This window comes from Gossypium hirsutum, chromosome A10 (assembly GCF_007990345.1).
Source record: "Gossypium hirsutum isolate 1008001.06 chromosome A10, Gossypium_hirsutum_v2.1, whole genome shotgun sequence".
Classification (NCBI taxonomy): domain Eukaryota; kingdom Viridiplantae; phylum Streptophyta; class Magnoliopsida; order Malvales; family Malvaceae; genus Gossypium; species Gossypium hirsutum.
In genome coordinates this window covers 146,172-171,974 of record NC_053433.1, presented here as the reverse complement: position 1 = coordinate 171,974, position 25,803 = coordinate 146,172, and the positions used below count along the sequence as shown (strand labels likewise).

The window sequence follows — 25,803 nt, the reverse complement described above, 5'->3', positions numbered from 1 at the left end:
ATATTTGCTATAGTTTATATAGGTATAAATTTCAAATTTATACACGAATTTTGATCCAATGTGCAATTTAATACATAAACTTTGATTCAATATAATTAAATATATTTTTTATAATTTATAATGTATTTATTTTTTTAAATATAGTTTTGAATTTTTTAAATTTAAAATTTTAATTAATTATTGGTATTATATCCACGTACATGCCCCATCAACAAAAGTAAATTTTTCTATCAATTTTGAGATTTTACCAAATAATGCAAGTTTAAGGGAGTAAAAATGAAAAATAGAAATTTTCTTTTAAATAGCCATTGTGCCTTTAAATAATAAAGCAAACTTTCAAATCAGACATCAGCCTGAGCGCTGATTGACCCAAATTCTTTTCCACAAATTTTTGATCTGTTTCATTTGCGGCCCAAAGCAGATAAAAGACGCAGCAAAACCAGAAATAACTGTTTTCCAGTACCATTTTTAATCTCAACATGAAAATTAAAAAAGAAAAAGAAAGTAAGAACATAGAATATATATGTGTATATAAATCAGTCATCGGCAACCCAACTCAACTCTTCCTTCAGCACGGATGCTTGTGTTGGTAAAAAGCTTCTGAAGATCAATGTAACCGATGATGGTATCTTCGAAAACTGCATCTTCAAGCTGCGCATTGTCGAATGTTGAACCAGATAACGTTGTGTTCTTGAATATAGCTCCTTGCAGATTCGCTTTTCCGAAATTAACTCAATCCAAAACCGCATTCGAGAAGTCTGTACCTGTGTTCATTATATTTTGGATCATTTCCCATTTTTATGCTAAACTTATTCACCATGATTTCCAATACTCAACTTGGATGTGTGTTGAATACACACATGTACTCGGTACGTGTATGCTTAATTTTTTCTAAATGTTTTCATGTATTTTGAGGATCATACTCATATATCTGTATCTAAATATATACGAGTAATTGTGCCAAGTTTATCAAATAGATAATTTGCACAAAATTATAATTGTCTCAAAAACACTGAGTTACGAAAAGATGTATGATTGTAGAAAATGCAAAACATAAAGAAGATTTACCTTTGAAGCTAGCTCCAACAGCATAAGCCTTTGACATCACAGCTTCAGACATGTCTGCACCATCAAACTTAGCATCCGACATAAGTGCAGCCGCAACAGATTTCCCCTTCAGGTTCGATTTCTCGTTAGTGTAATCGCAGAAGCGTAGATCGAGCGGCTTATTGTACACACCATTTGCCTGACATATGGTGTTACCAACGAATGCACGCTCGCATCGGTTCGGCTCCGTTGACAACGGAGGAAGCCTCTGCATGACAATGCTTTAGTAATTAGACATTTTTAGTAGCCTTTTGACAGTGTTAATTTGAATCGTCAGATGGATATAGGAACATTTATTCCCCAATCCCAATAGTCATCCTTACCCGAGCAAGCCAGTTACTAAATGACCTAAGGTAACTTGGATAGACAGTTTGATTGAATTAACTAGGCTAATTTACGTATGAATTCCATTATTTCTTCTTTCAGGCTAAGATACAAACAGCTACCGTGCAACAATTTATGTGTTCCTGGCAATTCTTAACCCAGAGGAGTGGTGAAGGTTTTCAACCTGATTGGCAGCAATCACAGGCGAGGCAGTGGCAACGGTGCATACAGCAAGAAGGCCACAAGCTACAGTCCTCAGTGGAGACGAGCTTTCCTCGGATTTGGGAACACGTTTGCTAGCTGCTTCGATGGAAGAAAACATATCAGCGGTAGTAATTAAAGAGAAAACACAAAGCTAAACATGGCTTCCCCCATTAAAGTTCCAGACAATAACTCAACAACATAAACCCCAAAACATGACTTGAACTGAAGACATCACGGCAATTGAGATTTACCCACATAATGGGAATTACTTTCAAGCTTGAATCCATATTCCAAACATTCAAAAAGAGGAAAAAAGGAAAAAGAATTTGGAAGCAGTTTAAGAAATAAAGAAAGAAAAGAAAAGCAAGGGCCATACCAGAAGAAGAACAGGTGACTCTGAGAGGTTCATGGGTTGATGAAGAGGACAACCATGGCGTTTTGTTGATAATTCTGGAGAGCATAAAGAGTTATGGGAGAGTGGAGTTGAAAGGGTCACCATTTTTGAGGGTATATATTTTTTTTTGTCTCTTTGATCTCCATTTTGAGAGCTTATCCATTGACATGGTTCTAGTTGCAGCAGGGTATTTTTGTCGGTTAAAAATACCAACAGTTCAGTTGATTTCAATTGCAGCTAAAATTTCCAGTTAATTTTCAGCTGAGCAGTGTGGTGGAGATGCAATCTCACTGCACTGATTTGTTGAACCAAACAGCATAACAGTGAGATTGGTACCATTTCCTCCCCCAACTGCACCTCACTGGCTTTTACAGCCAAACCAAAGGAAGCCTAAAACTTTTTTTTTGTAGTCGAGTGATAAAAAATATTGACCATAGTTGGATGACCCAACCCAATTTACTCTAAATACTATTATATCAATACATTTAATTCTTTCCAAGTAAATACTAAAATTTGAAATTAGTATATTCTTATATCTCTACCATAATTTAGACTCAACTGAACCTTCCATTAGACCTCCCAAGGCTCAATGAGTGACATAGTTGGATATACTTATAATACTCCAATGATTAATATGGTAAACGGACTTCTCTCCACTTTAAAAAATCCCAATACACTAAGCTCTCAATCACCTCTGCTCAAGTCCCTTTACTATTCTAGCTCTCGACCTTGGAATGGGTGAACCCACCTTTTTCCAAACTACCCCTCTCCTCCTTCTCCAGCTCTGTTGATGTCGTGTATAAATATATACATAAAATTTTGTTAATAGTCCATAAATTACATGCAAGTTAGAATTTTGCTAATTTTAATATTTATGCTTTTTGAAATCTAACCGTAGTAGTTAAATCTATTCGTTTAAATTATGTTATTAGTCTTGTATTATGCACAAAATTATAAATTCAGTCCATGTTCTCCTATTTGATCATTCTTAGTATTTATATTTTTTTAAAATTTGAAATTTCAATCTTGACACCAATAAACCTATTAACTTCATTTACTACTTTTTTTTCTATGATAGTAAAATGTGAAAATAACAAATAGATATTATATCACATATGTGATAATATATTTACCATATAAGATTTGAAAAATAACATAACTTAATAAATTTAACAATTATATTATGTTGAAAACTAAAATTTCAATATTTAAAAAGTAAAAAAAAATCAAATTAAAATACAACTATGCGCAAAATTGAAATCAAAATAAAAATTATAAAGGTGTTAAAAATTTGAACATGAATATAATATGTAGATTAAACACGTGGTGTTTTATGGTTTTCAATTTCTTAATGCACTATTTTCGTGCAATACATAAGGTTGATTTCGTATTTGTGTACCATGTGTAAAATTACCAGTGAATATATCATGTTTAATCCTTGACTCCATTTACTACAAATGATGGAATTTCTTTTCTTAAAAAATTAAGGCATTTTTTTTTGGTTTTGTTTTTTGCTATATTATATACAACATAATTTTGACCCATTGATATAGAGAGAAAAAGGGAGACAATTTTGTGGCAGCTTTGTTAATTTAAAACATGTTTCGTAAGCACACAATTTTCGGTCAAAACACATATAATTTTTGAGGCTTTAATTTAACAACCAAAATAGAAAAAAAAAACTAATTAAAATAAGAAAAAAGCAATTAAAATAGGAATTTGAGGAGGTTTTGGAGCTTTGAAAATTAGTTCTAAATAACAATAATTTCAATATTTGATATAATTTTTTTCTCTTTCATGATCTGGCTAGTTTTTTTTTTCTTTGTTAATTAATTCTTTAAAAGTAGACAAAAAATAAATAAATAAAAAAAGAAGAAGATAGAAAATGTGGAATCCAAAGGGAGGACAAAAGAGAGGAGCAGGGAATGGATTGGTTGCTGTGGCCATTGATAAGGACAAAGGCAGCCAAAATGCTCTTAGATGGGCTGTGGAACACCTTCTTTACAGAGGCCAAGCTGTTGTTCTTATTCATGTTACTAAACCAACATGTATGTCGTGTTTTCTTTGTGTTGGACAATTTATGTTTTGAGGTATTAAAAATGTTGATCTGGTCTGGAGATGGGATGTTATTATTGCATGATGAGAAAATATTTGATTGGTGCAGATGAAACAAGCTCACTTGCTCCAACTAAATATACGATGGATAGGCAAACCAAGGAATTGTTCCTGAGTTTCCATTGCTTTTGTACTCGAAAGGATGTAAGTTTAAGTTGTTTTTTATTATATGAAATGGTGTGTCTGAATTGGATTGTTTTGGGTTGACAACTGCAGATACAGTGCCTTGATATCATACTCGAAGATACAGATGTTGTAAAAGCATTGACAGAATATGTATCCCATGCTGCTATCGAGAAATTAGTTCTTGGTGCCGCTTCTAGAAGTGGATTTATGAGGTATTCCCATACTTGCATGGACTTAGTATGTACCTATGGCTATGGATGGTTTTAAGCAAGTTGGATTTTCGATTCACAGGAAATTCAGAGCCGATATTCCCAGCTGTGTAACCAAAGCCGCACCCGATTTCTGCACTGTCTATACAATATCCAAAGGGAAGGTCTCATCATTACGAAACGCCTCTCGATCAGCTCCATTTTCTTCTCCACTTATTGATCAAATCAGGAAACTAAATAATAATTTTTCTGATCCTAACCTAATTAATGCTGCTGTAAAGGCAGGTTGGTTTCTCTCCAAAACTACTTTTAAATCATTGGGGAGTCACTAAATATTAGAATCTTTGAATATGCAGCTGCTGATAATAAGGCTATGCTCAAGCCTCGTTCCTCATTTGAAAGCGGTTCCAGGTAATAAGCCTTGGGCATTCATTATGATAAATATGGGTTCATCAAGTAACCATGATTCACAAATGCAGGTCACCACCGTTGCCAAGTACAACAAGGCCGAGCTTGTTGAAAGCCTTTGCTGATTATCCGGAATCGGATACCGATATCTCCTTCGTTAGCTCCGATAGACCCAGCACCGATCGGAACTCTTCCTTGATGTTCGATTCCTTCATCGATTCCACCAAAAATTCACGCTTGTCAACCAGTACAGATTATAGCATGGGATCGTTGCGTTCAGGAGCCAGGTGGTCCGAAAGTAATATACCTCCACAAAATTTCTCCTCTGTGTCATTTGAAAGTGGAAGATCATCTTGTTCATCTCAGAATCTGGTACTTTCAAATCACTCCCCCATTTGCTTTAAAATTTATTCTCTATACATTTTTCAAATGATTCGTAACCACCACCTTCCTCACACGTTCGTCCAGGGCGATGCTAGCCCAAAAATCAATAATTGCCAAGTATTTATAAAATTTTAAATTAATTCAGTCCCTCTTCAAATTTAAAACACAAAATTTAGTTATGCTCTCTCGAAAAAACAAATATTTATAGTTTAATCATTTGAAAATTGTAAAATTTTATATTAATACAGAAACAAATTCAAAAATTTATAATTTAAATTCAACCCCTCCAAAAAACAATCCTACTTAATTGTGTATTTGATGAAGATGATTATTTCTCGGTTATCTTTAAAATAAAAAAAAAGCAGGATGAAGTTGAAGCTGAAATGAGGAGATTGAGACAAGAACTGAAGCAAACAATGGAATTATACAGTACTGCTTGTAGAGAAGCCTTGACAGCAAAACAACAGGTAAATGATGAATGTCACTCATTATTTACAACCGCTCCGACACCCATGTTGGAAACATGGATATAGGAATAGCTTGCACCGATCGTACTATACATATGAACACGAGCAGCATAGTTTAGAAATCAGGATAAAAATATCATGTAGACTTTTAAATTATGATTCAAATAATATTTTATCTTTTCTATTTAAAATAAATTAATTAATTCTTATAATTTAGTTTTAAAAGTAAATTAATATTTATTTAATAAAAATTTCATTCAATTGTACAGTTAAAAACTAATGTTATTAACAAAATAACCCAATAATAACACATGACATAAGTGTATCTAATATTGACACTGAATTTTAATAGTAGAAATAGATAGAAATTTTAATATTCATTTAATATTCAAGAATTAATTTACTTAATTTTTTAAATAAAAAAAACAAAATACAATCTAAATTTTGGTTAAGTGATCTACATGATTCTTTTCCTAAAACTTAATGAGATATTGAAATTTAGGCAATGGAGCTGCACAAATACAAGAACGAAGAAGAACAAAAATTGGTAGAGGCAAGACAAGCTGAGGAAGCAGCAATGTCAGCTGTAGAAGCAGAGAGAGCAAAGTGTAAGGCCGCTATTCAAGCAGCTGAAGCAGCACAGAAACATGTTGAAACCCGAAAATCATCCACTTTAGATGGTGAAACTCTAAGAGAAACAATGGAAATCAAGAAAATGTTGGAAGCTTTATCCGATAGCAAAATCCAATACCGGAAATATACGATTGAGGAAATCGAGGAAGCTACCGACAACTTTTCTCCATCTCGGAAGATCGGAGAAGGAGGTTACGGGCCTGTTTATAAGTGTTACCTTGATCATACACCGGTTGCGGTAAAGGTTTTACGTCCAGATGCTGCTCAAGGGAGGTTACAATTTATGCAAGAGGTATGTACTACTTTAAACGACATGTATTATTTGATGATTGTATGGTAGGTTTTCGGATTGCATTGAGTTATACATGAACCGGAACAACCTACATTGTGTCCCATACAATCTGTAACATTCGAGTATCGTTGCGCAGATCGAAGTATTGAGCTGCATTCGCCATCCGAACATGGTGCTTCTTCTCGGTGCCTGTCCCGAGTTTGGCATTTTAGTCTATGAATACATGAGCAATGGAAGCTTAGAAGATTGCCTATTTCGTAAAGGGAAAATGCCGGCGTTGTCTTGGCCAATCCGATTCCGAATAGCTGCAGATATTGCCATAGGCCTGCTTTTTCTCCATCAGACAAAGCCCGAGCCCATCGTGCATCGCGACCTCAAGCCTGCCAACATCTTGCTAGATCATAACTTCGTTAGCAAAATCGGTGATGTCGGGTTAGCTAGACTAGTCCCTGCTGTTGCTGAGAACATGACACAAGTACGCGTAACTTCGGCAGCTGGTACATTTTGCTATATCGATCCGGAATATCAACAAACAGGAGTGCTGGGTGTGAAATCGGACATATATTCACTAGGAATCTTGCTACTTCAACTTATAACTGCGAAGCAACCGATGGGACTGGCGCATTACGTGGAGCAAGCGATAGAGCAAGGAACACTTTTTACGGAGATGTTGGACCCTGCGGTGCCGCATTGGCCAGCCGAAGAAACAATGGAACTAGCAAAGCTGGCACTTAGGTGTGCTGAACTTAGGCGTAAAGACAGACCAGATCTTAGCAAAGAAATTTTACCATTGCTTGCTAAACTCAGAGATATGGCAGATGAGAAAATGGCTAATTTGCGCTTTGCTGGTAGTCCTGGAGCTTCTCCTAAATATAGCCAGCATTCTATTTCACAGGTGAATTTCGATTTTCGTCTCCTTTTTTATTTAATTTTTCATCCACCGCTTAATATTTTGTGTTTTCATTTGTATCATTGAGATTCTTTTTTGTTTACAGAGTGAAACGGACTGACAATGGCGGTTTAGGATTGAATTTCAGACACAAAAAATAACTAGCTGAAGGGGATATGTTCCTTTTTTAGTCATCCAACTAATTTTCTGCTTAGGGTTTTTTTCTTGGGAAATTTGCAAATTAAAAATGTAATTAAACTGCAATTTTTTGGACTTGTTATTTGTTATTTTTTTCTCTTTAAATAAAAATATTATTTGATGAAAGTTATGACATATTGTTATCGTCTAACTCTTCTTATTCAACACATAATTGAATACAGATATAAAAATATCTCTCTTCAAAAACCTTTTAAAAAATATTAAAGAAAATAAAGTATGTACTGGTGTTTGATATTATTCAAATTTAAATAATTGAAAAAAATTATAGATAAAGAAAAAATAAGAAATATATCTTACTTTTTATTAAGATAATCCGAATATAATATCCGACATAATTAATTTTAAATTGATTTTCTTTATTTTTGATTCACATGCTTAGATACCAAGCTTATATATAATTCATGTTGGTACAATAAAACTTTCATTATCAATACATTTATCATTTCTATTCGCATACGTGGTATCATCCCAAAACAAAAACTTAAATGAAATATCATAGCTTTCGTTTTTATAAGAAAAGAAAAAACCGTGATGGGCGCACTTACTTGGTCTGAAGACAAATTAACAGGTGAATTCTTTGAAGGTATTATAGTGTTACGAAATCTCTTTTTAGTACAAAAGTATTTATAGAGATAATAACGATCTTATTAGAGACAAAAACAACATCAAATGTCTTACTCTCATGTATCGGAAAAAAAAAACGATGATTTCAGCTCTTAAAACTCTATCACACACCCGACCCCACCCAATATTGAATATAAAAACCTTAAGATTTGTTAACTGTCAAATTTTAAAAAGTATTGGAACTTCTTTTTGGCCATCAGAATCACTTGGATTAAGTCAATATAATATTTGCCACAAGGGAAATTTAGAAAAAAAGGTTGCCATTTGTTAGATAGATATTACATATCATGTTTAAATAAAGATATTTCTAACAGACATTTGGATTGGGATGAAGAGTAGAAGCAAAATTAATACTTTGGATTCATGGAAAAACAGTTATGATGATGATGATGAAATACATACATTAAAGACAGCATTGTTGGGAACAAGAATATTCCCGGACACAGATAAAATGAAGGGGGTCAAAGGTTCCACAACATCAATTGTTGTATTCTTTTTTATTAAACTACCTGCAAAGATGGGGGAACTTTACAAAGCATGAAATCAGCCCATTATCTTCACTATTATACTCACCTGAAAGAGCAAAGCAATGGTAGAATGCAAGGAATGAAGAAACTAATGACTACTGTTAAAGAAACAAAGAAAAGCAAAAAACAAAAACTAATGACTACAGGCAAATATTACATATGAAGCACATCAGCCCCATAATAGACCTTGTTCGACTTCCAATGCACTCCAAAGGAATTTCACCAACATCTCACAAAATAAAATAAAAAGGAAAAAAAGAAGTTTGTGTCACATACAGTAAAGCAAGGCTGCCTGAAATACCCAGAATGCTTATTTCTTAACTTGCCTGACCAGAAGAGACGGCTGCCGTCATAGCATCTTCAAGTTTAACCCTTGCAACTTTCGAACCATCAGAAGCAGAACTTGTTCTCTCAATGGCGGTGCCATCTTTATTGCCATCATCCAAGCACACAACTTGAGCAAAGCTCTTTGACATCTGCTTCATGAAGTCGTTGGATAAAGAGACGGCATTTCTATGCTCAGTTTCTCCTACAACCCCTACAGACATGAGACTAGCTTGTTGTCTAGCCTTACGCTCCTGCATTGCTTTCTGCCTGTCCTCGTAGAAGTCAAAATCATCCAGGATTGATGTATCAGTTTCAAAACTTTTAAAGATGTTCAACATCTCAATTCCTTGCTCCAGTCTCACCTGCATAATTTATGTTCAAAACAAAAGCAAAACAAGTGTGTCATATAAGTAAGAACTCTTTAATTGGTAAAATCATCTAATTCCTCAAAAAGAAGACTGGAATAACAAAAAGTCCTTAATTTTATCGTTTTCTCCTAGCTACGCCCCTATACTTTTATTACAGTCAAGCCCTTAACCTTTAAGTATTTTAGCTGTCTAACTAAAAAGCAGTTCAACAATTTGAAAACCAGAACACATTTAAATTATTGAACCGTGTCATTTATAACAAATGGTCATCTAAAAATATACCTCCTGAGTGTCTCTACTGTTAGTTACTGGCTTATTATCATTATTTTCCAGTATGATGTGACGGAACTGACTGTTTGGAACATCTTTGATAAAATGCCATTTAACAGGGAACTGCCCGCTCCATTTATCTTGCTGCCAGTAATCAACACTCTTGTCAAAATCAACAGGTCCAACCATTTCAGCAACCCCACAGAACTGAGCGCTAGCATTTACCTGCAATAATTTTACAATACAAATCAATGGAGATGAACAGGGTGGAAAGGAACATGCACGGAGTACTAGAAGAATTAACAATGAAACTAAAGAATTACATTTGTCTTTCAATATGAACAAGCTTTAGTATCTTGTTCATGGCATCTCCAAAGGACCCAAGAGAATCATGGATTAAACTGGCATAAATCAAGTAAATAGAAGAATGTCTAAATTCTAATATATATTTACCGAAAAGAAGAGAAAGACCGGGCAAGGATCTTGGTTCTCCTTGGCCTCACGATATGCAGCATCCAACTTTTTGTTCCCATTAGGTGTGCTAGCCCACACACCATATTTGATACTTTTGTGAACATTATCTTCACTGTATGACTTGATTATAAAGAACTTAGCATTCTTGTAATCAGTTGAGAAATCTGGCCTGTTGTATGACTCATCATGGATCTTGGATAAAGATTTGTTGTTTTTACTATCATCAATGGAAGAACTATGTTCAGCTGTGATTTGATTCTTGGGTTTTGAGGCCCTTGGTCCTCGGTTTTGCTCACTAAGGATATCAAGAGCACCGTTACACCCACATAGGGGGGCACCACTGCCCCTTCCACGCCGTCTGTTACTATCAAGTGATAGCCAGCCCCTACTGTTTGCACCCGAACTAGGAATTGATGCACTTCCAAAACGGGGATCTTGGTTGAGGTCACTTTGCATGAAGCCTCTGTTATAGGAGGTCACACCGGATCCTAACTGATAAAATAACCTTTGCTGCTGAGATGCCTGGGGAAAAGAATCAAAATTAAGACGGTAACTTTTTTCTTTTTTTGGGGGGGGGGTGTGGAATGTATCAAATTCCAATACTAGCTTCACTAACTAACTACAATGACAAGCATCATTCCACAAATCTTATTTCTTTGTATAAATTTAACAGCTAATGAAAGATAATAAATGGGATTAGATAATCATAAACATCTATTATGGAAGCAACATCTATTATGGAAGCTAAGAAAGTTAAAAGAAATATAAATTTAGACACCTTCCAATTTCCAAGCATGTAGGTTAATATATAAAAATAATATATAATTAGATCTCCAAAAGTCAATTAAAAAATATAGATACCATTGGAACATTCTGCCCAATTGGCCCAAATGGCTGGGGAGATACTGCTGGAGATATGGGAGTCAAAGATCTCTGTCTGTCAGAAGGCTTAGACCAATCTGACCAAAGTCCTCCAGACCTCAATCCATCAAAACCTTGCTGTGAATCATTAAATCCTAGGTTACCAGGATTTCCGGGGAAACTGCCTCTACCGAAAGAACCCAATGGAGTGTTATAACTGGGCCTTGGTCCAAAAAGCATGTTATCACCTTGTTGGTCAATGCTAACTAAGGTGGTTAGCTCTGGTTGTGAAACTGTAGTAGGTGAACTAATATAAGGCATACTTGGAGGAACTAACTGCTGATAATATGGTGGCCCTGAGAATGGGAATTGCTGAGGAGAGTACAACTGTGCATCACCACCTACAGAAGGCAAAGGTGTAGTGACTGGGGAATATGGTCCATATGGCATTTGCGGATTGTAGCCATATCCAGGGTGGAAGACTAGCGATGGATTGTCATTGTAGACACCCTAATTAAGATAAAGATGTCACAACAAAAGACGGAAAGCTTAATCATTGAAAGAAAATTAACATGATGAAAGGAGAGATCCTGACCATAGATCCAAGTTCTAGTCCGTCAGCATTTACATATGGTGGATACTCATCCCATTCACCAGCGGCATTGTCATACCCTGCTTTTCAATTTGAAAAAAAGTGTCTCAGGTTAACTTCTACTTCGAACATCTAGTAATGACAAACTGAGAAACACATTGCATTTGAAAATCAAAGGTTTCTCCTACTCTTTGATCAAAAAAATTGCTCTTTTCCACAATTTTCAAAATACAGAAATTACTGAAAGTAACATGCACCATCAACTATGCAACTCTTACTAATATAAACAGGATTTAAACAAGAACTAATAAAAGAGTTAAGCATCTTAAAATGCTACATTTACAACTACAATGAGTTTCAGCATTCAAATTAAAAAATCTATACCTTTCTAACATAAATGCCGAAGATGAAGACAAACTGAAATATTTGTTTCCTATTTCACATAGTAAACCCAATTAGAAATTAAACTAGACAAAAGTTATTTGGTTCTTATTGATATGGAAACTTAAGACTTCTTTTTTTATATATTGGTCCAGGAGCAAATGACTTGCATTGATATCAATCTACAGTTGGCATCAGGTCCAGGGTTCAAATCCTGGACAGCCATTTCCCTTCTTCCTAAAATTGGCCCAAAAAAACCTAGAACACAGGGATCAGAGTCTGATATATCCAGGAGTTACTGTAATAATAGCAACTTAGCATTGAAAGAGAAAATGAATGCTCTTTAATGGATCTCGAATGCACAAAAAAAAAAAAGGGATCTTCGACTGAAACTAGTACATAAAAGATTCAGCCAGACTGGTCCAGCTTTAGAATGGGTCGAGAAGACAGAATATTAACCTCTGTAGTAGAAAGACTGTGCCTGAGGGGCATATATTGTAGGTGAGTAGACATTATGATCTCCAGTTGAACCAGATTGACCAGTGCTATCCCTCGGATGACCTATTGGGGCAGTATCATGGGAGGAGTTAGGAGAAACAGACATCTCATTTTTTGTTGAAAGTGGCTGCGTAAGAGAATAATATGTGAAGGTCATTAGTAAGAATAATGTTCTTGACATGGTCAAACAGAAACAAATAGAACGGAAGGAGTAATATTGTTAACTCACAGTTACCTGCTCCTTCACACTTTCAGGATCAGCACGTTGCTCTTCTGCATCCATGATCAGTATGCTCAGTGACTAAGTAGTCTTAGAAACACAGGCAGTACAAACTATTGACCAACCAAAGCTAAATTCGAGGATAGGTAAACTTGAAGCTATGAAAATGTGCGCACAAATCCACATGTGCACACCTATGCACACATTATAAATAGAAAACATGAATACATTTTAAAGCACAAGTAGTTGCTTTACAATCAAAATGCTTGGATTAGCATTTATTTTCTTGCAGGAAGACAACATCAAAATGATACAGCACAAAGCCAAAAGCCCATAAATACTACTAAAGAACTAGCGAGCCACCAAATACAAGATAAATTGGATGAAGCCTCTTTTATGAAGACAATGATGCACATATCATCTCATTTTCTCCAGACCTAAAACAGAAACAAGATAAAAAAAGACAGATATAAACTCGGTAGTGTACTCTAATGGACCTAACAACTCACCTTTAAAACCAAATACCACCTTGACTGCCAACTCCGGAAAACTCTTCCAATTCTAAATCATTGACCCTCAGTAACTCAAAGCCTTATCCTCAAAACTTTACTAGGCCAACCAGTACACCCACCACTCCTAACTGGATCATCCAGCTATCCACACTAGCCTTTGAAAGGCAGTGTATAGCCTACCACCTTCAGCACACCTTCAGCACACCACTAGACAAAAGTTCGTATGCCACAGAAGCTGCCATCAAGATCCTCAAATTCTATCTAGTATCCACATTGAGTTCAAGCTAGAAAGAAATTGACGGCATACAAGGAAATAAGTGAAAGGGATTTTGAGGTTGGTGACCGGATTTACCTTAAGCTAAACAGAAGCTGCCTGATGTAAAAGCAGCTAGATATTGCAGACCTTTCAAGTGTTGGAGAAGGTTGGTAAAGTGGAAATACAGGCTGCAATTACCTCTATTCTCTAAATTAGTCCATCCCACGTGTCCTGTACATAACTCAGAAGGCAACGGGGCAGCCAACCCACTCAGGCACATTTACCTATAACGACAGATATACTTGATAGAAGGATGGTGAAAAGGGGAAATAGTAGTTGTGGTAATCCAACATGGAGATCCTTTATGAATACCTTGGTTTAATCCCTGAGGACAAGGACTGGTAATCCAACATTGGGGTATTTGATATAAGTCAATTAGTTAGTTCATTTCTGGTAAAGTTGATTGGCTAAAGACCTACCGATATTTTGAAAACCATGCACAGAGATCCTAAGAAGACGGCACAAAGCTGGAAGTGGCTAGCATTAAGGAGCATTCATTAAATAACAAAAAACTCATTCTCTCAAATTTCTTTTTTCTTCTTTTATTTTTGAAGAACTCTTTTTCTTCTCCTACACTATTCCCTTGTTTTCTGCAGATTCCTGCAGTAGAAATACTTGTTTCTGCTATTCTTGGTTTGAGTAAATACCATTTTGAATCTTAAAGTATCAAAAGGTCAAATACATCACAAAAATAAATCCAATTTTCGGAAACAGCCTACAAATCGAAGGGGGAAAATGAATATAACAAAGAAGAGCAGAATTTTGCAATAATTCCTTTCAATTAACAAGACCCAGATCCCAGATCTTAATAATAAGACCAAATTCCATCTCCTTTACCTAGATCAAATCAAACCAACACAGTAAATCAATCGAAGATCCCCAAAATTCAGCAACAGTAAATAAATAGGATAAAATAAAACAAATTGACCTATCGAATTCCAATTGACATGACATAAGAACGAGACTGAAACCCCACGAATCAAAAGACCCAGAGAAAAAAGAAGCCAGAAATAACAAAAGATCAAAGAGAGAGAGAGAGAGAGAGAAAGAAATAGAATACCAGGGGTACGATCTGACGTTGCCGCCATGAATCTTCTGTAAAACAAACAAAATAAAATAAAAGAAAAAAGAAAGATTGCCTTCAAGAATCTAAAGCTAATCTACAGATGCAGGCAGTATCTTTCTATTTCTGTTTTCGTATAAAAGCATCACCCATCCTCTTTCGTTTTACTTATTTTAATTAATTAATTACTTTAAAAGTGGATTTAGTTTTAAAATGTAAAACAATAAATACTAGCATTATTTATTTAAACAATGGATTTAAATAATAATTTTTAAATTTTATCATTTTATTAAAAATTATATTTTAATTATTATTGAATCAGGATTAAATCAGTCAATCGAGCAAAAAATTAACAGATATATTAATTCTGACAAATTGAATTTGAGTTAACCACTTAACAACTATTAAATTCAAAATTTGAGATAAAAATCAATTTATAATTTTTGATGAGGTTTACAAATGGGTTAACGCACAATGGTGAATTAAAAAAATAGGATTTAATTAAAATGATAAAATTGTTTGTTTTGAAATTGAATATTTTAAAAAAGGTTTATTTAGAGAAAATTTTCATTTAATTTATTAAGTTGTTAAAATTATTATATTTTCTTTTCTGTTCGTCTGCACTAATCGAAAGTTTACATTTATCTTTTTCTTTCATAATTCAATTTCTCTTATGAAATAGTTTTTAACATTAAAAAAATACGTACTCAAATCCAAATAGCTTTCTTTTTTAACCTCTGACATTGACAATCAAGCTGACTTAGATCTAATGTATGTTCTTTTACTTGTCGATGGATACTGATCCATCGTACCAATCATCGTTTGGAACTTGTTAGCCAACATTTTAAAAAAAATCATTGATTTAAATAAAGATTTTAGAATGTCTAATGACTTAAATGAAAACTTTCGAATTATTTGGTAACCTTTTTTATTTTTTTAAAGTCGAGTGACCAAAACGTAAATTTCCTAATAGTTTGTGAATTTTACTCTATATTATATACACAGGCGGATTTAGGGGGGCCGGGGTAAAATTTTTATTTAGCCTTTAAATTTTTTAAAAATTTTTAAATTAGTAAAGGTAAAATTGTACTTTGGCCCCCCTAAAATTATAAAAATTTGATTTAATCCTTTAAAAATAATAAAGATATAGGCTATAAAAAATTAAAATTTCATTCGACCCCTTAAATTTTTGTTTTGACTTCGCCTCTGATTATATATCGAATTAATCCATTTCCAATAGCTTGTTCCAGTATTTTCTTTATATAGTGTTTAATAATTTAAACTTATTTAAATAGCTTTAATAGTATAGGAATTAATTTAATTTAATACAAGGGTATAGGTCATTTCCAATGGTTATTATTTTTAAAAATCAAAATTTCCGGTGCGTTAGTTGTATATTTATGTGATGTATGGGACAAAAGTGTAGTGAAATTTCAAGGTTTGGTTACCACAAAAAAAAAACAAAAAAAAGCAAGGAGGGGGCGAAGATATCCATGATGTCTGACTGATGATTTCTATGAATTGATACAATAACATTTAATCATCCTATTCCTATATATATTGATTATGGTGTTTTATGTTTTGAGTTCATCACCTAGGTCATAATGGCGATAGACATAAAAACAATGGCCACTACCGTTGCAGTTTTTGGGGTCTTATCTCTCTTATTTGGAGTAATTGCTGAGAACAAAAAGGTTCCTTCATCTTCTTCTTCCTTTCCATTTTCTCTTCAATATTCTTGTTGGGTCCCATTAAATTTATTTCTATGTTACAGCCGGCATTTGGAAATCCAGAAATTCAGACATCACCCCTTCGAGTAATTTGCAACTATCCATCGGATCCCACTGTTGTTCTTGGTTTCTTATCCATTGCATCACTCACTACTTCAGTTGTGCTCGGATATTACTCTGTGTTTTATCCTTACAATTCCACATCTGTTCCTTATTATGTCTTCTTACGATCCATCCCTTTCTTCGTCTTTTTCCTCATCACCATGTGAGTCTCTATATACTCTTTAACATTGATTTCGTAGATTGATATTTACCATAATTTTTTTGAAATTGTGATAGTTTCTAATTATTGATTTGTTGTTCAACCTATTTCAACTTAATTCGAGATCAAACTCATTTATTCAGGTTTTAGTTTAAGCTTGAATAGCTAAGCTCTAGTAAAAAATAAATTAAATTTTAAACTAGATATTTATAGCTTAAAATAAAAGTAAAACTTGATTAGATTATGTCGACTTTAAAAATAATGGAGCAGTTTGTGTTTGGGTAGAATGAATGTAAAAAATTGGAAATCTGCAGGGGACTGTCGATGTTGGGAGAAGGGATGTTAACATGGGTAACCATCACAGAGCTCCTTCATTTAACTAACAACATTCATAAAGACATGAAGACCACATGTCCCACCGCCAAGACCGGTTTGTTCGGCGGCGCCGCTTTCATGTCCCTTAATGCTTCGCTCTTCTGGTTGATATGTCTCATGCTTGCCGATGATGTCCGAAAATACTACTTTGTAGAACAAGGCGACAGCAAAGCTCAGGTTTTCATAACAGACGACGACGATGACAAGAAGCAGCAGTCCCACAATGAAGAAATTATGTATTAGACGAAGGCTTTCTTGCTTTTATATTTTGTTTTAAATAATTATGTAGAATCCAACCTAATCATGTCTTTGGGCTTTATGCGCCCTCTTTTTTATTTTAACACTTTTTCCTACTTCAAAAAGTAGAAGACTCATACCCAAAACGATAAATAACCCATTTATTATTGTTATTAGCTAGTACGGGGTCGTAGTATCAATAAAAAGCTTGTAATTAAATATAACATTTATAATATTGTGGAGGTGTTTATATTAGGAATTAGGTTATATTTTAATTTCTTTACTAAAAATGGGCAATTAAATCTTTTTACTTTATATTAAATAGCAAGTTGGTTCTTTTGTTAAAAATTCCATCTATTTATGCTGTTAAAAATTGATCATTATACGTCAGCATGATATATATATAGCACGTCACGTGTCTTGGTTATTTTGTTAGGCACATCAGTTTTTAACAATATAAATAGATGAAATTTTAATAGAAATGACTAGTTTGTTCTTTGATTTAATATATAGTGATTAATTTGTTATTTTTTGAATAGAGGAAACAAAATATAATCTAATTCCTAGTACAAGATGTTTCATGGTACAATTACCTTGATAAATATATTAGACTGGAGTGCAATTATTTATAAATTCAAATTTGGGATGTAACTATTTGTATTTATACATGTGTAATGGTTGAATAACTATTATAATTGGTGAGTCTATTAAATTTAGTGTCTCAATTACGTGTTCCAAATTATATAATAGGTAAAAATGAAGTTATATTAGTCTTTTAATTTTTTTATTATATAATTACTATTTGTATCATCAAATATCACATATAAAATTAATATGTAAATACATATACCAGTAAATTAGAGGGTATGATTATTATTCTAATATTGAAACTTTCTAACCATTATTTTTTTTTTCATGCTGAAATACAATTTTCAGATTCTCTTTTTTAGGTAATGGCTGCCTTTATACCAGAAAGGAATCTTACAAGTGCTAGAATTTCATCAAATTTATTAAGAGGAATACATAAATAAATCAGAGTGAATCCTAAACGTTTCTTTGTTTATCCTTTTGCATGAAATTAAATAAAAAAAAACCTAAAACATAAGAAACAAAGGATTTTTTAGGTTTCAACATCATTAGAATTATTATGTTAAATTTGTTGATATTACATTTTAAAACAAAAAATATTCATGATTATAAAATAAAATAAAATGTAATAAAATAATTTTAATGATATTAACAATTAAAATTAGATAAAAATTAATTTTTTTTAAAAATATAAATATATGAAAATACAAGCATAAATAGAAAATTAAGCAATTGGGAGTATCCGAATGAAAAAAAAAGTGTAAATGATATAATTGATGTAGTTTTAGGAAATGATGAAATAAGCCTTGATTATGATTATAATATGATACTTATAAACATTTTTAACACTAAAAAGGATTAATTGGGTATCTATATTAATAATAGACAAACCTAATTTATATGACCACCTTCATAATTATAGTAAGATAAAAAGAATATAAAAGGGGAAACAAGAGGAATTGTTATACCCCAAAAGATGCTGATTAAGAGAAGACCCCACTAAGCTTACACCACAAAAAAGATCCAAGATTGTGACACATTGGCAACCGTCCACTCCTTGACGAGCTATGTATCCATTTTCCTCTTCCCATTTCACCTTTATCAAACATGGCGTGGGGACAAGGCTGTAAATAATGATAAAAAGGGGCCAAATATGGAGCCTGATTTTCAAACATGTTTTGTAATAACAAATTTTTGCACACAAATTGCATCATCATCTCCGAGCTTCTTCACCTTAATGATTTAATGGACCCCTTCATTTAATATTCAAATGGTGATACAAATTTCAACTTGCACTAATGTGTTTGCTTGTCAATATCACTCACATAAAATAAAATTATGAGTATATAACCAAAAATCCACTATCAAACAACATTGGAATTGAAATTAAAGGTATTTGGAAAGAGGGAATTCACGGTCATCCATACAATACTAACTTTTGGCTAACACACTTCCTTTTCCTAATTTTCATGTACATCACTAACAAATTTATTGGCTGCCGTAATGTCCTTTTTCATAATATTATTTTTATAAAAATGTTTGAGAGTGATTTAACTCATACCTTTTTATATTGATAATAATGATGATATCAATTGAATAAACACTTAATCACTTTCGGACAGATTATTATTATGTCACTATCATATCAATTTTTATATATAATATTACATTAAATCGAAATTATAGTATCATGTAATATATTAAATTAAAAATACCGTATAATATATTTTTTAACCTTTAACTGGTAAAAAAAAACTTAACAAGGAAAAAAAAGCAAAAAAAAAAAGAAATGTTGACGTTAGCACCAGCACACAGTAGAATACCAAGTAGCAAAACATTGCACCTCATTGGTACGTGCATATCAGTATTTAATAAAGGCGCGTAAAATGATGATGCTGATGTAGTTTATCAATCATTCATTTTCTTTATAAAAACAAACGCTGATTGAGCGCAGCCAAATCTAGAAGAAGAAGAGTAGCTCTTTCATCTCATTACGTCTTTTCTATTTGCATTCAGATCAGAATTTTCATGGCAGAAGTCAAAAACTAGGTATGTGTAATTGTGTATACACATTTTTATTTACATGTGTTCTTATTTTTTTGTTTCTAAGATCTGTGTTGTTTAGTCATAAACTGAACCAGACAATATCAGATTCATTTGTCTGCAAAGATTCAACTAATTTATATCTCTTGCTTTCGGTCTTCTTAGCTGTATGTTTATATATGTATATGCATATATACAAATCTGGATAAGAATGGATGTGTATTATATAGGGGTCTTAATAACAAATCTGGCTTTTGTTTTGTCAGATTTTAATTCTCGGCGGGCTTTTTTTTAGGTAATTGGGATTTCAATGGCTTCCTTTGTTTTCAGAGTTTATATGCTACACCCAACACTCTCACACTAGTACAAAAGTTTAGAGAGATGTATTTGGGTGGAGGGTCAATTATGCATTTCAATTTGCTTTTGCAATTATGGTGATACAAACTGCTTTTTATTTGTATGTGGATGGTCCTGATTGGGTTTAAGCATACAAACAACTATCTTAGCAAAGTTTTTTTGAAGAACGGCTATAGAATTTTATGATGCTCACTCTTCTTTTTCGGTCCAAGTATATGGACACGTAGTTATGGGATATGACCTCCAAGTATCCTTGAAGTACACATACCTGTGCCCGAGCTCCAGTTACATAGGTGAAACTCACAGGATACCTCTTTTTGTTAGAATAATTATGCTTATAGGTTTGTGGTTATTATGGTGAATATATTGATATAGATTGCAAATGTTGAAGTTGTCAAAAAGCTATCATTCTTATGCCAAGTTGTTAACTGTAAACTTTTGCCTGTTGATCCCTTGGAGACATGAGATTCCTATTCTCCAATGTCCAACACTCTTCCGGACCGTTCTCTTCGTGTTTTGTTTTATCTACTTGAAGAATTTATATGATTGAGCTTATCTACTGAAAAAACCTTTTATGGTTCGGAGTTGCTCGCATGCATGATTGATGTTTATCTCTTTTGTTCAGCATCTGTTCTCTTTTCCACAACTCTAATTATGGAGTACTGCTAAATGTATATGTCTAGTATCATGTAACGGAGGTTTCATCATTTAATAGCATTACCTTAATGCCGGGCAGTCCAACACTGCTTATCTGTAGGGAACCATATAATTTGGTTTTTAGTTCAGAAATCATGGTATCCATGTAATACTTGTCTGCTTATAGTTCATGTTGTTCCAATTCTGATAGTTTGAAGAATATGATATTTGTTTCATTGTTTCTGATACAACTGATCCACAAATTTGCTCTGATATATAGTTGCACAGAATGATAAAGCATATATCATGATGATGATATTGAAGAGAAGGTTCATTTTTGTATGTTAAGCCTATAGCAATTGACCAAGACATTTGATCCTTATATGATCTTGGTGGGAGGCATTGTATGCATATAAAGTTCAGTTCTGAGTTTCCTTTTATCGTCTCAATCATTTGGTTAATCGGATTTTAATCATGAAATATATTTGTTTTCTTGGTTTATTCAATGCTGTTAAGCTCAGTGCTTAGTTTCTGTTGTGTTTTCCAGGTCCTTCTCTGGGAAGGAAGGATTACGTTTTTTGTTGAGTTCAGATCAACAGAACTGAATCAGATTTGAAGTTCTAAATATTTTGAAGCATGTAACCTTTGGTGACAACAGCGTGCAGTCCTTGCATCGGGCTTATGACACAAAGTGAGCCTAGCAAGGGAATTGGAGAGCCATATCCTATAGCAGCATTTCCAGCTCATAAGATTCTGAGCATACAATCCGAAGGTCAATCACTGATGGCCGGTGAATGTTCATCCCGACTTTCTTTTCCCTTCAATTCTCCAAGGTCTGATGCTAAGAATGCATCTTCAAGTTCTTCTGTGTTCTGTACCAGTTTATATTTGTCATCATCGTCAACATCCGAAACACAACGGCAGCTCGGTAATTTGCCATTTCTTCCACACCCTCCCACATGCCACCAGTTCATTTCCTCCGTCGATTCATCAAAATCTCCGGCTGTGTTTAGTGAGGATTTGAACAATCCATATAATGAGGGTCACTCTGAAATTATCATGAAGGACTTCCTTAATCTGCCTGCAGATGCTTCCTCTGATGGTTGCTTTTATGGTATGCATTGTGAAAGTGATGATTTTGGCATCACAACTGAGCAGTTAGAGTTACAATTTTTGTCTGATGAACTTGACATTGCTATCACTGACCATGGAGAAAATCCCAGACTTGATGTAAGTATGTTCTTCGTTATATCTAATTGTTGATAACTATGATACTTGAGCTTAGGTGTGAGTGTTGGATATGAGTACGTTTTAAACTTGGATATGGTCATATTCCGTTATTCATGTATGAGCCAAAAAAACCTGGAGCAACGTAGGTTGATAATACCTATGTTGTATGTTGATGGGACATAATTGAGTCCAAGTAATATATATGTTTTCATCCTCTCTTGATTGCCTGGCAATTTAGGAAATATATGAAACATATCCACCTTCATCAGCAAAGCCAACTGTAGAGTTGAAATGCAACCAAAACACTAATTCTGTTTCACCAACAATTGATGGTCCTGCAATGTCTGGAGCAGCTGCGGCCGTTCTAAAGCCAAGAATGAGATGGACTCCTGAGCTGCATGAGCGTTTTGTTGAGGCTGTCAACAAGCTTCATGGCCCCGAAAGTAAGTAGCTCTTATTCCCACTTTTTCATTTTTCAGATATGGATATAGTAGGGCTAAGCAGAAAAACCGAGAAAACCAAAAACTGATTTCAAACGTAGTGTTGGGTTTGATTTTCGGTTTTTATTTAGAGTAATAGTTATATAAATTCAAGTTGGTTTTTAGTTCAGAAGTTAAAAAAAAACTGCAACCAAATTCATCTATATTTTTCATTTAATTTTTAAAAGATTTTAAAAATTTTAGGATATAAAAATAAATGTTCCATATTCAAAAAGCTCATTATATGAATGCATGATGCAGAGGCAACCCCAAAGGGTGTATTAAAGCTTATGAATGTTGAAGGTTTGACTATCTACCATGTGAAAAGCCACTTACAGGTACTTAAGCAATTCTATAAGATGATTTTTCATATATTTGTGTCCGAAACTCTTATTAAATACATATTTGTATGAGTATAGATTTATGTTTTTTAAGGATTAGGGATGTAAATTATACATTACTGCTCGCAAGTTCTCAGCCTCGGTTTAGAAAAAATTTGAATTTTACTTGGTCATTATCTATTGAACTCTTTCCTCGCGAGCTATTGAGGGAGCCAATTCAAGTATCCTAATACTTGGGTTTGGCTTAGACAATATTTAAATTTTGCTCAGTTATTGTAGAGTTGAACTGTAGAATATCGAGCTATCGAGTGAGTCGAATGTCCTAATACTTAACTCGCGACCTTAATGGAGTTTTTTTTTTCTTTCCTAAAATATATATATTTTTAGTTTTAATTAATGGTGAAAATTTCAACTCCAACTTAAGAACAAATTATCGAGCTTGAAGTCAATCGTGAGATCATCATCTCAAATCATGCTTGAGCTTTGAAAATAAAACTCGATAGAGCTTGACCTTTCAATAGATTAAGCTTAGCTTGATTATACCCTCCCAAAAATCCTTCAAATACAAAATAAAAAAACCTTATGAAATTTTTTAACTTATTCATTTTAGATACTCCATATGCAACACTCACATGAATAATTAAGCTATGTTCTGAGCAGTAATATTGATATAATCTTTTAACTCTACAGAAATATCGACTTGCCAAATATATGCCAGAGAAAAAAGAAGGTAATTGATTCATTATCTGCAGAAATAAAGCAAATTCGGCTAATGAATATCCGAATTTATGCTTTTCATATTCTTCTAATGTAATGCGCAAGCTTTTACACGTTTTTTGGCTTTTTGAACTTTTCAGAGAGGAAGACTTCTTCTAGCTCTGAAGAAAAGAAACCAGCTTCAAGCAGCAATGAAAGCGATGGAAAGAAAAGAGGGTATCTCTTGCATTTTTTTCTCTATTTCATTTTTTTCTTTTTCTTTTTCTTGAATAAGATTACTCATGATAGCGGGTCAAACATCTGCATTTTTTCAGATATCCAAATCCGCATTAGCTGCTTTGAGATCCAAATATGTTTATATCTGCAATAATTTGAATATTATTATCTAAAATTGAATTCGACTTAGATAACATTATCCATTGGATAGAATATATAGATATCCAAATTCATTATCTGCAAAACAAAGTAAATTTGGATAGTAAATATCCAACGGTTAAAATCAACATCGGTTCCAAATTTGTAGTAGATATTAATTTTAATATTATTTGAATCTAGAAAAAAAAAATAGAATCTACACGTAAACTAGTGGTTTTTCATCATTTGTGAGCAGGGGAATGCATATTACGGAAGCTTTGCGCATGCAGATGGAAGTACAGAAACAATTGCATGAACAGCTGGAGGTATTTATCATGTTCGTAGCTGAATGTACCAATTAATACGACACAATTGAGTCCGATTTAAGTAGCTTTGTTATTTGATTGGTTTGAATTCAGTTGATATTCTATTTCTGTATGTATTTGAATAATGCACAGCTACAAAGGTCGCTTCAGTTACGCATAGAAGAACATGCAAGATATTTGCAGAAGATGTTGGAGGAACAGCAGAAAGCTGGCAATGCCTTAGTTCCGAACCCAAACTCCGAACTGCCATCAAGGATTGCATCAGAAACCGAGCCTTGTGAGTCCAAAACCGAGTCACCAACATCTCTACCATCAAAGTATAAAGCTCCCAATGTGGAGGATTGTAAACTGAAATCAAGTCCGAAAAGGCTTCGTATGGACGAAGCCGAGGCCGAGGTAGAAAATCCTGAGCAGTAACAAGTGGGAATTTTGATTTGGTTTTGTAGATCCATCCACAGTAGAAAGGTAGTGATTGAATTTAGGACGTATCTATGGCACCTGGGAAATTTGGACAGGAGCAAATTGTTTCTGGTCTGGGTCAAGCTATTGATTTTTTATTTCCATTATTCCTTATGGATCAGCTAAGGTTCACTTTCCATATTTTCATTACAAGATCCAGATGGTGCTCATATATGTTAATTTGTGTATTCTATGTCATGCTTACGCTTTTTTTGTATTGTTGTGTCTATCTGTTGTATAATATAAAATCTTCTGTTAATCTGTTATGGATTTTATACATACATACATAAAGCTGGCAATGCCTTAGTTCCGAACCCAAACTCCGAACTGCCATCAAGGATTGCATCAGAAACCGAGCCTTGTGAGTCCAAAACCGAGTCACCAACATCTCTACCATCAAAGTATAAAGCTCCCAATGTGGAGGATTGTAAACTGAAATCAAGTCCGAAAAGGCTTCGTATGGACGAAGCCGAGGCCGAGGTAGAAAATCCTGAGCAGTAACAAGTGGGAATTTTGATTTGGTTTTGTAGATCCATCCACAGTAGAAAGGTAGTGATTGAATTTAGGACGTATCTATGGCACCTGGGAAATTTGGACAGGAGCAAATTGTTTCTGGTCTGGGTCAAGCTATTGATTTTTTATTTCCATTATTCCTAATGGATCAGCTAAGGTTCACTTTCCATATTTTCATTACAAGATCCAGATGGTGCTCATATATGTTAATTTGTGTATTCTATGTCATGCTTACGCTTTTTTTGTATTGTTGTGTCTATCTGTTGTATAATATAAAATCTTCTGTTAATCTGTTATGGATTTTATACATACATACATAAAGCAGTAGCAGCAGCAGCAGCAGCAGCGTTTT

At 33.7% G+C, this 25,803-nt stretch overlaps 5 protein-coding genes and 1 long non-coding RNA gene across 21 annotated transcripts; 4 read left to right on the top strand and 2 right to left on the bottom strand.

The window, feature by feature from the left end:
• Positions 1–377: 377 nt before the first annotated feature.
• Positions 378–2,610, bottom strand: LOC107924923 (thylakoid lumenal 17.4 kDa protein, chloroplastic). 2 transcript variants are annotated; one of them, XM_041079422.1, is made up of 4 exons: positions 2,012–2,610; positions 1,616–1,731; positions 1,069–1,315; positions 378–764 (listed from the first exon to the last, which is right to left on the bottom strand). In XM_041079422.1, exons 1-4 carry the CDS (start codon positions 2,094–2,096, stop codon positions 733–735), a joined length of 480 nt encoding a protein of 159 aa, XP_040935356.1. In that variant the 5' UTR covers positions 2,097–2,610; the 3' UTR covers positions 378–732. The 2 variants fall into 2 exon arrangements, with proteins under 2 accessions (XP_040935356.1, XP_040935357.1); XM_041079423.1 differs by having other exon boundaries at positions 378–758; positions 2,012–2,472.
• LOC121208533 (uncharacterized) lies at positions 764–1,080 on the top strand. Its single transcript, XR_005903644.1, has 2 exons — positions 764–869; positions 1,042–1,080. It is a non-coding gene; the product is annotated as an uncharacterized lncRNA (long non-coding RNA).
• A 1,140-nt stretch (positions 2,611–3,750) lies between the features above and the next one.
• LOC107925066 (U-box domain-containing protein 35) lies at positions 3,751–7,879 on the top strand. 2 transcript variants are annotated; one of them, XM_041079411.1, is made up of 10 exons: positions 3,751–4,077; positions 4,194–4,288; positions 4,361–4,482; positions 4,562–4,764; positions 4,836–4,890; positions 4,959–5,259; positions 5,634–5,738; positions 6,241–6,663; positions 6,800–7,558; positions 7,659–7,879. In XM_041079411.1, the coding sequence occupies exons 1-10, from the start codon at positions 3,915–3,917 to the stop codon at positions 7,671–7,673; spliced, it is 2,241 nt and encodes a 746-aa protein (XP_040935345.1). In that variant the 5' UTR covers positions 3,751–3,914; the 3' UTR covers positions 7,674–7,879. The 2 variants fall into 2 exon arrangements, with proteins under 2 accessions (XP_040935345.1, XP_040935346.1); XM_041079412.1 differs by having other exon boundaries at positions 3,795–4,077; positions 5,637–5,738.
• Positions 7,880–8,863: 984 nt separating this feature from the next.
• Positions 8,864–15,002, bottom strand: LOC107925151 (YTH domain-containing protein ECT4). 11 transcript variants are annotated; one of them, XM_041079418.1, is made up of 10 exons: positions 14,802–14,955; positions 13,778–14,578; positions 13,423–13,632; positions 12,929–12,966; positions 12,655–12,820; positions 11,818–11,897; positions 11,223–11,732; positions 10,341–10,883; positions 9,900–10,112; positions 8,864–9,611 (listed from the first exon to the last, which is right to left on the bottom strand). In XM_041079418.1, exons 5-10 carry the CDS (start codon positions 12,797–12,799, stop codon positions 9,240–9,242), a joined length of 1,863 nt encoding a protein of 620 aa, XP_040935352.1. In that variant the 5' UTR covers positions 12,800–12,820; positions 12,929–12,966; positions 13,423–13,632; positions 13,778–14,578; positions 14,802–14,955; the 3' UTR covers positions 8,864–9,239. The 11 variants fall into 11 exon arrangements, with proteins under 11 accessions (XP_040935352.1, XP_040935349.1, XP_016711225.2 ...); XM_041079415.1 differs by lacking the exon at positions 13,423–13,632; XM_016855736.2 differs by lacking the exons at positions 13,423–13,632; positions 13,778–14,578 and having other exon boundaries at positions 11,818–11,894; positions 14,802–15,002.
• Positions 15,003–16,254: 1,252 nt separating this feature from the next.
• On the top strand, positions 16,255–17,752 carry LOC107925108 (uncharacterized). Its single transcript, XM_016855677.2, has 3 exons — positions 16,255–16,498; positions 16,579–16,799; positions 17,111–17,752. The coding sequence occupies exons 1-3, from the start codon at positions 16,409–16,411 to the stop codon at positions 17,412–17,414; spliced, it is 615 nt and encodes a 204-aa protein (XP_016711166.1). The 5' UTR covers positions 16,255–16,408; the 3' UTR covers positions 17,415–17,752.
• A 2,146-nt stretch (positions 17,753–19,898) lies between these two features.
• LOC107925131 (myb family transcription factor PHL6) lies at positions 19,899–25,740 on the top strand. 4 transcript variants are annotated; one of them, XM_016855705.2, is made up of 9 exons: positions 19,955–20,045; positions 20,306–20,334; positions 21,580–22,262; positions 22,501–22,705; positions 23,003–23,079; positions 23,773–23,812; positions 23,940–24,015; positions 24,410–24,479; positions 24,612–25,740. In XM_016855705.2, exons 3-9 carry the CDS (start codon positions 21,714–21,716, stop codon positions 24,894–24,896), a joined length of 1,302 nt encoding a protein of 433 aa, XP_016711194.2. In that variant the 5' UTR covers positions 19,955–20,045; positions 20,306–20,334; positions 21,580–21,713; the 3' UTR covers positions 24,897–25,740. The 4 variants fall into 4 exon arrangements, with proteins under 4 accessions (XP_016711192.2, XP_016711194.2, XP_016711195.2 ...); XM_016855706.2 differs by lacking the exon at positions 20,306–20,334 and adding an exon at positions 21,313–21,449 and having other exon boundaries at positions 19,959–20,045; XM_041079410.1 differs by having other exon boundaries at positions 19,959–20,045; positions 20,306–20,689.
• The last annotated feature ends 63 nt before the right edge of the window (positions 25,741–25,803 follow it).